Raw genomic sequence first — 19,421 nt, 5'->3', positions numbered from 1 at the left:
CTAATTACCATTACATCAATCTCCTACCAAGTTGTGAAGAATAGGAAACAACCTGATTTTAATCCAAGTTACACTAGTGTAAACCAGGAGTAACTCCACTCAGGTCCATAGAGTTACACCATTCTTGCTATTAACAATAGATGGGGGAAAAGAAAGGTTATTTTATTAATAAATGAAGGTCACTAAGAAGCAGAGAAACTGTTCATATTCTTACATTTAGCTTAATATGTATTATGTTCATCTGTTATTAATTATTAAATTTAATATACAGGTAGGCATTTGCATTTGGGGTTATAAAAATGACCATCTGTTGACATTTTATTTTATTTTATCTTGACCAGACTGTCTTTTCCTAAATATTTCCCTGACATAACTGCAGCCACATGCACTAATATAGCTTTTAATGTATATAATTGATGTTATAGTGTATACAGTTCTAAAAAAACCCAAAAACTTCTGACAGGAGACAGAGCAATCTGTTCAAATGATATCAGTGAAAAATAATAATGACAAATTTTGCGGACTCAGTCATGCCACTGAGACCTAGCCCCATACACAAAGAGTTACTGGGCACAGACTGGCCCTAAATGAGTTTTTATCCTCGATCAGGTTAGTGGAAGCTCTGAAACAGTTGAAAAATATGGAGCAATAGAGCACTCTTTACTCACCTGTGGGAATCTCCTTTACTAACTAAGGCTTTTCCCTTCTGCAAAGCATCAGCTGTGCAGTCTTTAATTTCTCCCTGTAATTCCTCATGCTTCATTGCCAAGATAGGCAAACTTAAACCCTCTGAGTTAAGGAGCTTAAGGTAAGCTTCAATACCTCCAAGAACATCAAATGCCTGCCAAATGAAACACACTTTTTCAGTATTTCTATTTATAATATCCATTTATTTTGTACAAAGCAAATATATTAGATGGACACTCAATATTTTCTCAAAAATGAACATCACTAACTTAATTTAGGGCCTGATTCTGATCTCATTTAGAGTACACAAAGGAATAAACAGGTGTAACCCTGCTGAAGTCTACAGAGTTATGTGGGAGTCCATGAGAGCAGGATCAGATTTTGAGTTTAAAAGCAGAATCTGTTTTCTAGAAATAATCAGACCAGTGTGATTCTGAGTCTCAGCCAAAGTGGCTTGAGCAATGCAGATGAAAATATTTTAGAACCCCATGTATTACTGGAACTTTGGCATGCTCATCAAAAAGTATATGATGCATAGACCCAAATTTATTACAAATCCTGTGTTTTTTGTGTTTAAAATTAATCCAGGGTATATACAAGAGTTAAGTCCCACTGAACTCTTATTTTGAGAAACAGGGGAAACATAAATTTTCCATATCAGGAAGTTGGTATTATTCATATTCTCTATTTTCCCACTGCACAAGCAGAAGTTCCTATTCCACAGGCAAGGAGCAAATGGGGCACAATGACTTAAAAAAGACAGCAGACACTGGCAAGAAAAGATTATGTTAATACTCAAATATTATTAGATAAATAGAAATGTGCCAAGTCCAAAATGCCCATAATTGGCTTTACCGTACCAGGGAAATATTCTCTGCTAGTAGATATTTTGTAGTTGTGCAACCTCAGAAGAAACTCAGTTAACAAAGCAGAAAAAAAGTGTAATTGCTCTAACACTGGGACCTAGGACATGATCCCAGGATTAGGTTGTAGTGACAATTATGAAGAAAATGCTTAGTGCAGTACTACAGAAAGTGATCCAAGAGATCATATGTTTACCCAAGAGATCTTATTGCACTGTGTATTGAATCATAAACTGCCTTTAGTAACAAAACTAAATTTTTACTACTTTCTACTTATGTTAGCACTGCAGAATCAATGCAAGTATCAGTCTAAGATCTAAACTCTGTTCTAGCAAATTCATTATCAACAGAATCATTAACTAAGTTCCACATGTAAGACCAAATCTAAAGCTGGGCAGGCATTTTTTTTTCCCATCCTGTGAAAATATTGGAGATTTCAAACATTTTCCTGTTCCACACTGGGATAAAAGCAAGACATTTCTTCTTCTTTTTATTGTTAAAAATGAGAGAACACACCCAACCCTAGAATAACCAATAGCTCAGATGCCAATAGCTGAGATGTCAGACATTCAGGTTCCAGTCCCTCGTCTGAACCAGGCCTAGACTCCTACAGGAATGCCTGACCACTGGGCTATTGACTCAGTCTCTTTCTCTGGCATGAGTAATGTTTAATTATTTATATAAAGTGGAAGAGCTCCAACAACAGAAAGTGAGAGACAAAAGCCTGGTGTTTTAGGGCATTCATCTAGCATGCGGGAGGCCAGGGTTCAAATCCCTACTCTGTCATCCTCCCACATACCAGTTCAGTGCCCTAACCACCAGGTTCTAGTCAGTCTCAGTCTGTCTCCTCTGTTGGCGCCCTTTGCATAAATAAAAATTAAATATGCATTGGGCTAGTGAGAAAGAGACTTACGCTATAGCCCAGTGGTTAGGGCAATCACTAACGGGATCTGGGTGATGCAGCTTCAAGTCCATGTTCCAGTGAACATTGAATTAGCTATCCAAAGCAGAACAGCTTCAAAAGGAGAGATTGAGAGAGGACCCACTGCCTGATTCAGGTTATGGGCTAAAACCTCTATCTCCCAGGTGAGGGCCCTAACCACTGGGCTATTGGTTATTCTTAGCGGGGTTCTCTCTCTTTTCGGTTTTGATCAGAAATTCCATCCTCAACCTGAAAAAACTTTCCTGATGAAAGTTTTGTTGAAACTGGTATATTCCCCGCAAATACCATTTTGCCAGAAAATTCCCAACCAGCTCTAACCAAATCCTGTCCCTTTTTATCTGAAATAATGATTTTGAAAACTGACTACAAATAGTGTTGCAGCATTCCATACTGTTTTCCTTTTTATAGGCTTTTATATCTAATGCGTCAAGCAGAGAGATCTGATTTTTTCTCTAAGTCCTGTAAATTTAGACTGGGATCTTAAAGTTCTTTCAGTTCATCCATTATAATCAATAATACAGACTACACAGGCCAAATTATGTTCTCAGTTATTACATTATGCTCCCAGACTAATACAATGAATATTCCCACTATACTCAATTTTTGCTTGTAAATTTTGTTTGCTGTGCAACGCCATTATGTTCAAAATATTCAAAAACAGTGTGTTAGTTCTATTATGATCTCTTCTATTGTGTTTCTCATGTAGAGAACTTCCAACAGAATTAATTTCCCATTTAACATATTTAACTTATGCACAAAAGGAAAAAAAATTAATATAATAGGAACAGAGAGATGTATATTTGTTAAATGGAAAATTAACTAACTAAATTGCATGTTTATACAATGCTCAGCAAACTTAGGCCCTGATCCTGCAAACACACACATATTTCGCTTTACACAGGGGAACAGTCCCATTGGCTTTAACTGGCTGAAGAATGCTGCTGATTCAAGGTTTTAGAAAGAACCAAGATGACTCCTGAAGGATTGTTTAATAAAAGAAACTACTTTTTAAAACATTATTTTAAAATATGTGTACTTTAAAGAGCAATATCGTAAAGGAAATAGACTTTGATACAGACTAATGTTTTATTTGTTTGAAAGAGCTCTGCAAAGATTCTTAAAACATTTATGGAAGTGGAATGACATCAAAAAAATGTACTGAATAAAATTTTTAAAAGTAAAACTTCACAGAGATTTTGAAGAGCTTTCTCAGCCAGACTGCTACAGCATATTATGCCTGCACTAAAGAAGCAACTGAGACCAGTCCATCAGGTGCTGAGTCAATGGAGAAGTGACAAGCCCTGATACTTGAATTTACCCAAACACCTAAGAGATAAGCTCTCCATCACCACTGAAGTTGAGGAAAAAAGGGGACAAAAATCCTTGAAACTGAGGCAGTCATGGAAAGACAGATGAGAGGGAACAAAAAAAAGCAGCTCATTCCGTAATGAAGAATGGAAAACACTAAATGCACAACAGAAGAGAAATTCACAGCATTGGAAGAAACTCACAGTAAAAGCAGCAGCTTAGGCCCAAAGCAAGCATCAATAAGAAGGTCAGAAAGAGTCCTTCCCCCTCAGCACGGCTGTGCAAGGAGATGCCATAATCAATCCTTAAGCTTCAGTTGATGAGATAAAGTTTTGTATAGGCATTACCACGAATTGAGTTAATTTTCGTACTGAAAATTATTTTAATTCAGTATTGAGATATTATAGTAAACCGTAAGAGATTTATTAACAGTTTCTCTTGTTTAACTCTGATTAGCAGGACAATGTATACCTGGAGATGACATGCAAACTAACTGAGGTGAAGGAATACAGAGCGACAGTAACTGGGACTCTCTCTTATAGAAGGTGTAAATCTTCTGTTGGAATCTTTATCAAGAGGAGCGCAACAGAAAAGATTGCAATTGAACAAATACTGTTTTACTGCCTCTTTTAGACAATTTTCTTTGCAGAATGAACAATTCAACACTAATAACTTGAAGTTACCTTGATTTAATTAAGAAAATTTATTACGAATAAACAATTCAATAACCTCTTGTCCCATCTGAAGGAAGTGATAGTAGGTACTCAGGAGGCCCCTTGTCCTAAAATGTGAAATCCTTTCACCTGTGTTTAACTACAAAGAAGTTCAATTGCCACTAGCTCAAAGCAATAATTAAGCACAGTTTGGGCACTTTAAAGCCATATTCAAGATTCTTCTGCAGAACTGAGCACCTGGCATGGGCCCAGGAATCAATAGGATTTGCTTATTGTGCGTAACAGGCATTACATAAGGAATTTTATTCTTGAAGACCATATTGAAGAGATTAAATCTAGAAACCAAAAGGAAAGGTATACAGCACTCCAGAACAAACATAGGTAGTTAAAAAGGCAGAAGGAAAAGGCCTCTCACCATCAGATTTTATGTAAGTATTGAGAGCCTGTATAACTAATCAGCTGCTATATTTGTTTCTTGGTAAAGATCAATGGGGGGAAAATGTAAAGTAAAGAATATATATTATCACTATCATGTTCTATTTCTCAAGGAGGAATTTGAACAGAATGGCAGCTGGGCTGGTGACTTTTTTGAAAAAGGACCAGCTGAAAAATCAGGTGGTCTCTGCAGCTCCCTTACTAGCCAGATTTAAGTGCTGTCGATGTTCCTCAATCTGGCTCATCCAGGCTGTCAGATAATCCCACAGGGTTGTGCTGTCTGCATTCCCAACTCCATCTCGCTACTAGATCAAGTCATGGCTGCTACATAGAGATTCATATTTATCCCATGTTTAGTGTCAGTCACAAGTGGTTTCAGAGTAGCAGCCGTGTTAGTCTGTATCCGCAAAAAGAACAGGAGTACTCGTGGCACCTTAGAGACTAACAAATTTATTAGAGCATAAGCTTTCGTGGACTACAGCCCACTTCTTCGGATGCATACCACACTAGTCACAAGTGGGAAGCCATGGTTCACTCACATTATCTGGGTTGATTGTTCCATGGCAGCAGTGCTGGTTGGCAGCCTATACCCTTCCTATTTCACTGTGGTTTCAAGAGCTTTGCAAATCCTTTAAATTAACTGTGCAAAAGCAACCTCTTGTGTCCATTGCAGTCTTTTTTCAAACATTAGCATTAACGTTAAACAGTTAGATTGGTAATAATTCACATATTCCTCTAGCTCCTTTAATCAAAGGACTTCATAGAGTTTAAACATTAACTAACCCTTGCAAGCCCCTAGGAGAGGTGTAACATTTTAAACCCTATTTTAGAAATAAGGAGACTGAGGCACAGACTGTTTAAGTGACTCACATTAAGGTTAGTGGCAAAGCTCAGAATAAAAGACAGGGGTCCAATGATGCCTTGTGCTCAAGAGAAGATGCAGAAGCTGTTTTGGTTAGTGAGAGCTGCTGTATTACTTTTTATCCTCTTCTCACCTTAGCTGGTTGAGTGGATGCAAATGTATTGAGCTATACAGGCCTGGAAAAGTGAGGAGGAAAAATACAGACTTGAAATATTCATAGTCCAAATGCACATGACAAACTTCAGGTAATTTGCAGTGTTGTTGTAGCCATGTTGGTCCCGGGATACTAGAGAGACATGGTGGTGAGGTAATATCTTTTATTGGACCAACTTCTGCTGGTGAAACAGACAAACTTTCAAGCTACACAGAGCTCTTCTTCAGGTGCACATTGACATTTTAAATGTGGACCCGTATATGATTCCCTAGAGTAAGCTTAGATCGGTTGTGTAACAGAAATCCGTCTACACAAAAGTTTTGTTCTGAATATTGTCAGAGATTTACACAAATATTTTACACTTGGGGAACTGAGACACAGAGAGATTAAAGCCAAAATGTTTCCACTAATTTGGAGAGCCCAATATGAGATATGTAAGGCCTGATTTCTCAGAGTACTTATCATTTTCGTAGCACTTCAAGAAATGTAGCTGTTATAATCTAAAATGTTTCTACTGAGCATGGGTAAAGTGTGATTTTTCAATGGCTTATAAATTGGCAAAATTTGGGTAGCTTTTCACAAACAAAAAGGGAAATCCTTGACACAAAGGCCACACCCCTGCCCAAACTGAAATACCTGTTCTAGTGCATGGGGGCACTAGAGCTTTTCAAAGAGTTTTTTAAACATGGGCAAAACAACTTATTCTTCCCTAGCATTTTTATTTTTGGAAATGGTGGAACTGTTTGGATGAAATTACAAAAAAAAAAAAAAAAAAAAAAAAGATAGCTGCCACATAAAATTTCAGCCCAAACAGGTGTTATAAGCAACTGAAAAGAGAATCTTATCATGGGAAGTGTCCGATAACCTTAATAATAGGTGACGCTACCAGCCCTGCCTATAATACACATGCACACACAAACAGAAAAAGAAAAGAGGGAGAAAAACTAAATATTGTCTATTATCTCTGTCACACAGTAAAAATTGAGATTCTCCAAAACTAGCGTTTGTAGAAGCAGAGACAATCATCAAAAGGACAAATGTTTCACTTTACTGTATTTTAACTAAAAGATACAGAGTTAATAGCCTGCTGTAAGGCAGAATCAGAGACGATATCAGCCGTGAAAATTTATAACCACTTAGGAAAACCATTCCAAAACTGTTTATACTGCCCTTTGTTACTAGAGTAATTCCAATGCTTGTTTTATCTGCAAGCAACATAGATGGAGAGAAAATAATCAGCTTATACCACTGTAGACACAATGACAGCATTGACTATGATGACTAAAATAAATTAAAGGGAGCTGTCATACAGTAGTCTATCATCAAACAAACCAACCATCAGCGCACTTGAGGTAACTAGTAGAAAGACATGCATGTAAAAAAATCCAAAATAAGTTCCCAATCTTGATTCAGGACCCACTACTACAGGCCATTGTGCCTGGGAAGATTCCAAGTGAAGTAAGTGGGACTTTACAGGAATCCTTATTAACAGATCCTCCTACAAGATCGAGTCCTAAATTGCTAACTGTATATAATCCTCTCAATACACCCAGAATGGAATAATCCAATCTATGAACAACCTTTGCTTAGTTTTAGAAGTTCTTGAGTGCCAAATAGTGTCACAGGTTGCTAGTGATGGAGGTTTCTGAAAGATTCTATAAGCACCCAAAAGGTGTTCAGGTGGGGTTTTCAGGGTGGACAGTTCTCGTTTGTGAAACTTGTTCATTCTGACAGGTTTATGCACAGCACAAGATTTTTCAGCAAAGCACTGCTATACTTTGGTCCAAGCCTTTGGAGGTTTTTATCCTGTCTGGTAAGCAACAATTATTGACAAGGTTATGACTAAATAAGCAGATGGAGTTTCCACCCTGCCTTTGAAGAGGGTGCACACACACTCACTATACATAGTCCAAACTTATCACCTTCCTAAGGTTAGACTTTATTATTAACAACAAAAGCAGAGTATAAACCTCACCCTGAGCTTTCTCCTCAAAGCTTGGCTGTTGCCAAGGTTCTCTCTGTGGGATCTCCTCTGTCTCACCAGTTTACTTCAGCACCTCTTATACTCTGCTTGGATCCAGTGAGATTCATCTGCTAGTATGACTCAGCCATAATTTCACTGCTCCATCATGCAGGGTTCAAGCACTTGACATCAAAGATACCTCAGAACTGAAGAACTGTTATCTTGTGATACACTTTCTCCCTGGAGCAATGGCCAGGATTTACTCTCCAGTTTATTTTCTTCTGAGCAACCCATTCATGACCCAATAACCAAAGTCTCATGTTAAATGATTTGACCTCTTCATTGCCTCCAGCAATAATTTTTTTCATGGCCATGGGCAAGTTCCATGCACCTCATATTTCTGTGGAGCCCATGAGGGAACAATTTTTTTTCTATCTCACACCAAGACAGAGATTGGTGGGAGTCACTTAGAGTCAGCCCATCTGAACCCTACTCCTCAAGGAATTAAAAACAAGCAATCCCCATGGATGTAGGTGACCTGAATGGGTTCCACTGCCTGAAGTAGTTCAATTCTTTCTAAGCCCTCCTGCAATGAAGTCTGGATACATCCTGAGCCCCATTAGCCTGATACTGTCGCCACCTCTAGCTGCCTGGGTAAACTGTTTGGAGCCCTGGACCTCAGGATCTCTGCAGTAGCACACATTTCATCACAATTACACTCCACGGAATGACAGAATTGTTGCATATACTCCTGTTGACCAGTGAAACAGAGAATGAGATACATACATGTCTTTTCTTTTTAGTTATGAATAGTTGCATGGAAAAATTGCATTACACAATGCACATTATGAATACTCCCCTCTGTAAAATGGAGACTAATTACTTCCCTATCTCACAGGATGTTGTACAGATATACATTCAAGACTGTGAAGTGCTTTGAGATCTACTGATGCAATGCGCTATATAAGAACCTGATGGTCCAGGTTCCCAGCATGGATTCCCCCATCCTGTAAATATGGCCCATATTCTTTGTTCCTAAATGTGTGACTTTACATTTGGCCATAATAAAACACACATTTGTCTGCTTGCACCCAGCTTACCAAGCAACCCAAATCACTCCTTATCCATGACCTGTCCTCTTCATTATTTACCACTCTCCCAATCTTTGTGTCATCTGCAAACTTTATCAGTAGTGATTTAATGTTTTCTCCCGGGTTATAATAAAAATATTAAATAGAGCAAGGCCAAAAACTGATCTCTGTGGAACATACTTTTTCAATGACGATTCCCCACTTACAATTACGTTTTGAGACTTATCAGTTAGCCAGTCTTTAATCAATTCAATCTGATTTTCTATCATTCTAGTTTCTTAATCAAAATGTCATGTGGTACCAAGTCAAATACCCTACAGATATCTAAGTATATTACATCAACAATGTTACCTTCATCAACCAAATCTCATTAAAAAAAAAATCAAGTCAGTTTGTCAAGATCTATTTTCTATAAACCCATGATGACTGGCGCTAATTATATTTTCTTCTTTTAATTCTTTATTAATTCAGTCCCATATCAGCTATTCCATTATCGTGTCCATTAATTTGCACAATGCCGTGCATATCAGACTTCAAGAGCAAAGTAGCAGTCATATGATCAGATTATAATTATAGACTTGGCCTCTAACTAACCTTGTTAGCAGCACTAAAGAAGTCATTGGCCTCTTGTAACAAGGTTTTCCTTTCCTCCATACGATGGCACAACTCTTCTTGCAATAGATTTATTTTCTGATTTGAAAGCTTCAGATGTTCCTTTTCTGCGTAGTCCTCTGAAAACAGAATCTTGAGTGCTTCTGCTTTTAATTTTTCCACAGTGGAATTCCATTCCTAAAAGGAAGAGTGCTGATTTAATTAACTCCATGTATCTAAAATGATCCGAAGGAAACTGTTGCATAGTAACATATTACAATTATTGGCAAATACAATCATTTAATTTTATATGAGTGAAGGTTATAGCCAACTAAAACAGAATTTCTCTCCAATGATTTCTTAGCAAAATGACAGCTTTAATGAATAAGAGTCTAGTGACAAATTTGCCAGAGGACGGTCCCACAAGCAAAAGAAGTGTAGACTACAGCATGCCCACTGGGCAAATTGTTCTGGATAAAATAAAAAGCAGCCCCAACCACACAGAAATCTGACTTTTTTTTTTTCAGGTTTTGATAATGAACACTTCTAATCACCACTCAGGGCCAGTTCAGATCACACTGCCATTGCAGGCTCTTTGGGGGCCTCATCCTGCCAAAGACAAACTAAAATATTGTCACGATGCTTGCTGTTCATGCTTCAGTGCCACATGGTGGGGGCATATTAACTATGTTTGCTGAGAGCTCTGAGCTGAATGATCATTTGAGTCAGGATGCTGCCCCATTTATCATGGCCTGGAAGGGACACATCACAGGTTCCTCTCCAATGGCCTCCATCAACTATTGCCCCATTCCAACTCCACAAACACACATGCCAGTTTTATTCTTCAAACATAAAACTTAGGCAAAACATCAAAACAAAGAAGCTCCTCCACCCATCATGGGTTACAGATGTCACTGCAAAACCTTCCTTTCAATCCCCCTGCTGCAGGACCTGCTGCCAGAGCCCATCTGTCTCCTGCCACTCCTCTATGAACTGGGCCACTTGCTGAGTTTTATAATCACTTTGAGCCCTTCTCCAGCTCTGCCTGAGAAATAAACAGGGCTGGCAGGCCCCAGGCCATCAAAGGGGCAGGACATCCTGTTACGAGCACTTTTCATCCATAGATCTCAAAGCACTTTGCAGAGTGAAGTAAGCACTATTCCCATTTCACAGAGAGGAAATCTTATTCTGAGGCACAGAGATGTTAAGTGCCTTTCCCAAAGGTGCACAGCTAGTCCATAGCAGAGCCAGGAACAGATGTTTGTTTACAGACATTTCCATAGCACTCATTACTATAGTATCAGAGCACTAGAACTGGGTTCTGACTAAACATTTTTCATTGGTGAATGCAGATGTATCAAAACCAAAACTGTTGGACTGATGCAAGTTTGCGTGTGGACACTGCCTACGTGCAGAAGTTCCACTGATTTACTTACAGTGGGCTGCCAGATCTACCACAGCTTGGAGCTAAACCAGCTTTCTATTTAAAGCTTGACTCTTCTAAGTGCTATGAAATCTATGTAGTTACTTGGATTGCCTTGAAATTTAAATCAATTTAAAAAACAATTTAGTTAACCCAGTGCAAACCCATATCCACATCTTACATCTATTTAAAACTGGTTATATTGGCTTACCTTGTGCTGTGAGGTTACTGATGCACAATACAACCAGATTTAAAGCATTATAGGAATGCCCCCACAGAGTTTAAACTGATTCAACTTTCTTATATAGACAAGTCCTTCACTTACATTTTTCTACCTATAGTAAATTCCCTCATTTCCATCTTAATCCTAACTGACATTTTTAATTTTAAAAAGGGGCATTTTCATTTTCATATTCAATGTAAATTGAAAGTAATATTTTATTTTAAAAGGGTAAAGGAAAAAAATGTCCCACCATTCTTGATTTCAATAGTACTTCCTGTTTCAGTACTACTGTTTTGTGGGTTTTTGTTTGTTTTTGAATGGGCAATCGATAAAAAAAAATAATAAAAACTTTTATTTCATCTACTGTTATTCCTGTCAGCATCTGATATTAGAAACCTATTGTGTTATTCAAAACAAAATCAATATATATTATTATGCTGCAAACCCTCCTGCCTTAATTAGCATCTTTCCGCTACTTTTTCTGCTAATGAATTAAATACATTTTGAAACAAGAAAAGAGAGAGTTTTTCTGTTGCAGTTCCTCCCACAGGAGAAAGAAAGAAAGAAAGAAAGAAAGAAAGAAAGAAAGAAAGAAAGAGCAGTTTGTGTAGTCTGACAAATATTTTAAAGTGAGATATGACAAAGGAAAATGGGTTTTTCGGAAAATGCCATGATGCATACACATGGCACAATAATGGCATTTGGCTCTGTCTTTTCCAAGGGTGCTGAAAAAATGCTGGGAATTTGGCTCTCTTTCTAATGTGTATTTTATTTTTTAGTGAAATAAGTGTTAGTGAAAGATGCTGTGTTGATAGGCTGGCAGAAATAATCTGATAATTTACAGATCAGTTATAATATAAGCAGCCCTAGCATAAGCTTCTTCACACTATCCCATTCCACTGCCTTAAACCCGTCCTTAAGGTACCATCAAACAGGGATGGGGATTTTAGCGCGCATACTTCCATTCATTCCTTGACCTCTTTTCTGAGGCTGTCCATTGTTGTGGCAATGGTTTTGTGATAGAAACTTGTTTAAAAAGAGATCAGCAGCTAATTTCACATAGGCCATCGAATGGTGGTGATGGTAGTAACTTTCATTCACTACTGACTTGGGCTGGATTTGGACCAGCAACCAAGTGAAAGACTTCCTTCAATCCCCTGAAAAATGCAGTCTCCTTCTTACTTGTTTATAGAATGTCAAGCCTACTTAAGATGGATCGGTGTTGATAAATGCAAGGTAATTCACACTGAAAGGAGTAATCTGAACTGCTCATACACCTTACTGGATTCTAAATTAACTGGAACAACTTGGGAAACAGACCTGGGGATCATTGTGGACAGCTCAATAATGCTCAGTATGCAGCTGCAGCCAAAGAAGCAAACAAAATGTTCAGAGGCATAAAGAATAGGATGGAAAATATGAATGAAATTTTATCATGTCACTGTATGCTCTCTCTTCAAATACTATATTTTGTTCTGCTCACCCCATCTCAATAAAAGCAGAGGGGGTTTAGAGATGGGTAACAAAAATAATTAGACAAATATGAGGGGAAAATCCAGATGAAGAGAGAATGAAAAGATTGGGACAGTTTCATTTACAGAAGAGACTAATACGAGGGGACACAACAAGTATATATAAAATAATCAGTGGTAGAGAGGAAGCAAATTGGGTTCGCCTATTTACACTTTCTCAAGAACAAGGTGACATTCAAGTAAAATTATTTCATTTATCATTTACTACTGTGGCTTCAGAGGAAGGTGCAAGAAACCCTAACGTGGGTAGAAATGGGATAACCTATCCAGAGAGAAGTTTCTTCCTAATCTCCTTAGCTAGAGGCTGGTGAAGCATGAGAGCACATATCTCTTACAAATGTTCCCCCCCCCCCAATCCCTTGTAACTCTGTATCCATATAAAAGTGTGATCTTTTTTTGAATCCCACTAAACTCTTGGACTCAATAATATCTTGTGGCAGTGAGAACCACAAGCTAAGTACAATTACATCTGCAGAGTGACCACGTATCTCTGCATAGAATCTGGGGACCAATGCCACCTAGTCATAGAACACCCCTCCACAGCCTGGAGTTGACCCACTGCAAAGTCCATATAACCATAGGTTGGATTAGTTTTACAGCAGAATGGCTGCTATTTTCTGAAGTGGGGAGGAAGACAAGGCATGTACATTACAACTGGTTGAAAATTTTCCAACAGAACATTTTGCTGTTGGAAAATGCAAGTTTGCTGACAGCAAAATGTATGACAGAAACATGTCGATTTTTGACATTTTATTTAGAACAAAATTCCCCCCCACACCCAGCATTAGATAATGTCAAAACCTTTTGTTCAGACATTTTCAGAACAGAATATTTTTATTTTTTGTTTCCAAAATTGGAATTAAATGTTTTGATCAATTCCAAATGATTCTCCTCCCCCCCACCCCCCCGAATTTCATTTTCCAGGAAATTTTGAAATGTTTGTTTTCATTTTGTTTTGGAACAGAAAAATATTTCGAACTCAGGGAATATCTCACTTAACAGAAAATCTGATTCCTGCTTTGCTGAAACATACATGCACCCTCTCCCCAGGTCACCTTGCTCCTGCAAACTTGGCCCCACAGCACGAGCTATAAGGCATAGTGTGCCCAAAGGGCTGTCCTCCCATCCATACAAGAACCCTCAGAGCACAGTCTGGTCTTGGGTTGTTAGGGTCCAGTTTTGCCCTATAGGAGGGCCACACACAAGCATCCCTCGTCCATACTGAGCTCATTATTTTTAAATACACCCATTCTGTACCCAAAGAATATGGCTGTTTTCTGATTATTCATGTCCATTTTCCATTTACATGCGCCATCAGGGAATTGCTTAAAATTGCACATTCCCCTCAGCCTTCCCAGAAATACTGAGAAATACCATGCAAATGATGCAGATCTTTGGACCCTAGAATTGGACCTTTTCAAGTCCCCAGAGAAAAAAGAAAGGGACTAATATCTGGGGATAAAAACAACAATCCATTCAATATGCCTGTGATTGATATAAAACTGTATTGAAAAATCTGTTACTTGCTTTCTTTTAAAAAAAAAAGCTCTGTACAGGAAGCATGTATGCTTTAGTATGTATATTTTACCAGTTAAGGGAACACTGAAATATAGTCTCTAAAGCAAGACTTTTCTTTCATAAAATCCTGCCTTTGTCCCTCTACTCTAACTTCTGCTTGGCAAAAATGGGGATTTAAAGACTGACTACATTCTACTGTTCTTTATACATTTCCTTTTTTATTCAAAGGTATTGTTTTTGTTTTACAAAACAGAAGGCACAGTCCCCATGCAGATAGAGGGCACAGACCCTTACATACATTGCACTCTAATGGGTCTACTTGTATGAATAAATGCTGTAGGATTGGCTCCATAGGGCCACTCCTATAAGATACTCAATTCCATCAGCTCCCATCAACTGCACTGGGATTTGCAGGTACTGACTGCATTTTATGATGCGATCCAACATGAGCTTTCATTTATATTTCAACATATTAATATCAGAATAGATAGTGTGAATTAATTTAGAAAACAACAATGAAATACATTCTTATGAAACTAAGGTCCATTAAGAGAGCCTGCCCTAGTGGTATTAGTACAGCTAAAGTGACAAGAAAGTTCAGCAGCAGATGTTTTTGCTGACTTTGTAATGGAAGAAATAGTTAGGTCTCAAAATAAAAATAAAATATTACTTTTGCAAGAACGTACATGTTCCTAATGCAACAGCATGGACGCTGCTTATGATTAGCTCAGATATGATAAGCTCTACTTACAGAGAGCTGCAATGAATGTTCTAAATTGTTTCAGTGCATTGTGATGAGTAAGTTACATCTCCAGCTAGTGAGGCTCTGATTATAAGGAAATGACTCCACTTATGACTGCACTGTAGCAGGCTTCCACTATAATAACATTCATAAATTTGCCTTCATTGTAGGTTGCCCAATATTCATCTTCTAGATGATTTTTAGGCAAAGGTTGGTTTATTTGAAGAACCACATTAAATATGTGCCTCTTTTACACCTAAAACTGTTTATGCTTTAACCTTTCCAATCAAACTGAAAATGGGAATGTATTGCAATAATTAAGTATTTAAAAAGAATTCCATGGATATTACATCTCTGGATACTTTCTAAAGACATTAAATGTAGCTAGATCCATTTGATATTCTATATGATTTTGTGATGACCAGGTGCCAGCTCATGCCAAGGTCCCCATCTCTCAATTGAACACTGACAAACACATGGCTGGAGTCAGTCTAGATCATCTCTGTGTTAGTATTGTTAAAATATGTATTAGAATTATACAAATGTGTTTAGTGCTTAGACTTTACTAAATGGTTGTGAGTTGTTGCATGCATTTATCTCACATATAACAACATATGTATCCCACATTGTAAGGTAATATTTGAGCAGTTGTATTGTGAGCCTCTGTGAGTGTGTAAATCACCAGACAGAAGAGAGACATTATTTAATGTGAAGGGAGGATCTTCAATAGAAGAACATAAGAACAGCCATACTAGGTCAGACCAATGGTCCATTTAGCTCAGTATCTAGTCTTCCAACAGTGGCCAATGCCAGGTGCCCCAGAGGGAATGAACAGAATAGATAATCATCAAGTGATCCAGGTGTTATGCCCATCCCAAAAGGAAAGGTCCACTGATACCAGATAGACTATTGTGGAACATTGCAACTGGAATTTCCCTATGTACTGTCAATCAGAGGACAAAAGACTTTTGTTGTTCTGCCTTCTTCCCCATGAATTCAAGTATCAGAGGGGTAGCCGTGTTAATCTGAATCTGTAAAAAGCAACAGAGGGTCCTGTGGCACCTTTAAGACTAACAGAAGTATTGGGAGCATAAGCTTTCATGGGTAAGAACCTCACTTCTTCAGATGCAAATAATGGAAATTTCCAGAGGCAGGTATAAATCAGTATGGAGATAACGAGGTTAGTTCAATCAGGGAGGGTGAGGTGCTCTGCTAGCAGTTGAGGTGTGAACACCAAGGGAGGAGAAACTGCTTCTGTAGTTGGATAGCCATTCACTGCGTGAATTCTTGCGTAGTGACTGTCCCGTGTGGCCAATGTACATAGCAGAGGGGCATTGCTGGACATGCAATCATCCTGGACAATGATCCCTCACTTTCACAGACCTTGGGAGGCAGGCCAGTCCTCGCCCACAGACAACCCACCAACCTTAAGCATATTCCCACCAGCAACCACACACCGCAACAACTCTAACTCAGGAACCAACCCATGCAACAAACTTCAATGCCACTCTGCCCACATATCTACACCAGCAACACCATCACAGGACCTAACCAGATCAGCTACAACATCACCGGCTCATTCACCTGCATGTCCACCAATGTTATATATGCCATCATGTACCAGCAATGCCCCTCTGCTATGTACATTGGCCAAACGGGACAGTCACTACGCAAGAGGATAAATGGACACAAGTCAGATATCAGGAATGGCAATATACAAAAACCTGTAGGAGAACACTTCAACCTCCCTGGCCACACAATAGCAGATGTAAAGGAGCCATCTTACAGTAAAAAAACTTCAGGACCAGACTCCAAAGAGAAACTGCTGAGCTCCAGTTCATTTGCAAATTTGACACCATCAGATCAGGATTAAACAAAGACTGTGAATGGCTATCCAACTACAGAAGCAGTTTCTCCTCCCTTGGAGTTTACACCTCAACTGCTAGCAGAGCACCTCACCCTCCCTGGTTGAACTAACCTCGTTATCTCCATACTGATTTATACCTGCCTCTGGAAATTTCCATTACTTGCACCTGAAGAAGTGAGGTTCTTACCCACGAAAGCTTAGGCTCCCAATACTTCTGTTAGTCTTAAAGGTGCCACAGGACCCTCTGTTGCTTTCCCCATGAAGATGAGTAATGCAAGTGTACTTCTCCTACCAGCTGAGCTTGCAGCTCAGAGCACATGACAGGAGGGGAAATAAAATAATAAAGAACTAATTATCTCTGTTGGGCTTGGCATCTGGGAGGCAAAATGTTTCTAGGAATAAGCAAGAGATCCCCAGCAGCTTAGCTTGGGTTAGTCCTAAAGTACACATACAGTTTGCTATAGAAGCATATATTATCTTTCAAAACTTAAGACTAGATACATAAATGAATCATGTTTACCTGCTTTAACCTTGTAAATAACTCTCTGATTTTCTTTAAATAGTTTATTATAGGATTGGCTACAAGCATTGTCCTTGGTGTGAGGTTTGAGGTACAACTGACCTGCGGTAACTGCCTGGTCCTTTGGGACTAGGAGTAACCTGAAGACTGCTGTGATTCTTGGTGTAAGGGATCATCTATCACAAAGACACACTCACCTGGGTGGTGAGATAGATCAGAGTACTCAAGGGGACTGTCTGTGACTCCATGTTAAGGCTGTGATAGTGCCTGAGGAGTTCACACTTGATATTTGGTTGGTGAAATAGAACTCACAATCCATTTGGGGTTTGTACCCTAGTTCTTAACAGTCTGCCCTGAGGTGACTCAAGACCATGAGTACCAACTACAGGCAGCATTACAGATCTCTACAAAAAATTCACTCCATTTTCTTTACAGTCCCTACAGTGAGTTTCTGAAGCATTTATATACTATTTTTAGTATGCAATTTTATAATTTTCTTTTTTATAAGGAAAGGGTTATCAAGGGTATGAAAACTCAGTGGAGAAAATCCTTGTCAGTTCTGTCTGTTCTTCAGCCTTCTAAGCGTTAATGCTATAACGGTCTGTCACTTGGCAATACAATATTTCTGTTACTTGTCTCCACCAGAAAGAACACAAAGCCTGCCATTATCTTGACTTTCCAGTTTGACAGAGATATGCGAATATCTCTGACCCATTAAAGACACATGGCACTGTATATACCTGTGCTCAGTGTGTCTCCACAGGTCATGCCATTATTCTCATTTTTCCTCTCACAGTAGTAGCCTTTTAAACTGTAGCTTTCACTCTTCCATTTGGAAAGGAAATTGAGCTCCTTCTGGATCCCTTGATTGATTTTGTTCTTTTAAGAGGATTAGAGCGGATAGACAAGAAAGTGAAATTATTTTGTTATTTTTAAAATAAAAGCCTCAAACTTTTTCTTCACAAAATGCTGTGGGTTTTCAAAAACTTCTAACGTAATTGCCTGAAGTAAGTAGATACACCTACTGCTTCAGCTGAAGGAAAACATAAAAATCCCTGTTATTCCTAAGGGCATGTCTACATGTACAGCGCTGCAGCTGTACCGACGCAGCTGTGCCACTGCCGTGTGTCTGGCGAAGACGCTCTATGTCAGGGGTGGGCAAACTACAGCCTGCGGGCTGCATCTGGCCTCTCAGACCTTTTAACCGGCCCCCCAGGAGGGGGTTAGCGGCTTGCCCCACTCCGGCGATCTGGCCGGGGAGCAGGGTCGGGGGCTTGCCCCGCTATGGCCAGGGAGCGGGGCCGGGGGTTTGCCCCGCTCTGCCCACCTGATGCTCCCACATGTTCAGGTGGAACCTGAGTGAAGGCACACGTTACTGCGGCTGCACAACCTAATTCCCAAATGTGCCTCACATGCCATCAGAGCCTGGAACGTGCAAGCCCACGTGCCTGCTACTTGTTCTCTTAGGTCACTCTGCTGTTTTACTAGTGTTCATTTTCCATTGTTGAGGATAAAATAAAGAGTAGGTGGCCAGGAAGTGCCAGTTGCATTGTTCACATTAATCAAAGAGGGCGTGGAAAGGAGGTAAGTTTGGTTTAATTATTGTAATACTATTATAAATATACCATCATAACAAAGTAAGTAAGGTTTAATGTTTATTTCCATTAAAATGTATCTTTATTAAATAAAGTTTATTTGAATATCTCTGAATTGTTAATTTCATGAGCATTCATGGCCCACCATACAATTTCCATACCCAGATATGGCACTCAGGCCAAAAAGTTTGCCCACCCCTGCTCTATGCCAACAGGAGAGAATTCTCCCATCAGCAAAATAAAACCACTTCTGTGACTGGCAGAAACTATGTTGGCGGGAGAAGCTCTCGTACCGACGTAGTGCTGTGCACACTAGTGCTTGTATCGGTAATTTATGTCGCTCAAGGGGGATGGTTTATTCACACCCCTGAATGACAAATTTTGCGGACATAAGCTGTAGTGTACTACTGCGGGGCAAATGAGCTGGTTT

General features: G+C 39.0%; 1 protein-coding gene across 5 annotated transcripts in view; it reads right to left on the bottom strand.

Annotated features, from left to right (window-relative positions):
• CCDC141 (coiled-coil domain containing 141) overlaps positions 1 to 19,421 on the bottom strand; it is a 154,291-nt gene that overhangs the window by 67,244 nt on the left and 67,626 nt on the right. For all 5 annotated transcript variants that reach the window (XM_054044492.1, XM_054044489.1, XM_054044490.1 and 2 more), the window contains 2 exons: positions 9,575 to 9,769; positions 669 to 841 (listed from right to left, as the gene is read on the bottom strand). In XM_054044492.1, the coding sequence (XP_053900467.1) occupies positions 669 to 841; positions 9,575 to 9,769 (368 nt within the window). The remainder of the gene's footprint in view (positions 1 to 668; positions 842 to 9,574; positions 9,770 to 19,421) is intronic.

This window comes from Malaclemys terrapin, chromosome 11 (assembly GCF_027887155.1).
Source record: "Malaclemys terrapin pileata isolate rMalTer1 chromosome 11, rMalTer1.hap1, whole genome shotgun sequence".
Lineage (NCBI taxonomy): Eukaryota > Metazoa > Chordata > Testudines > Emydidae > Malaclemys > Malaclemys terrapin.
This window is presented reverse-complemented; position numbering and strand designations above follow the sequence as displayed.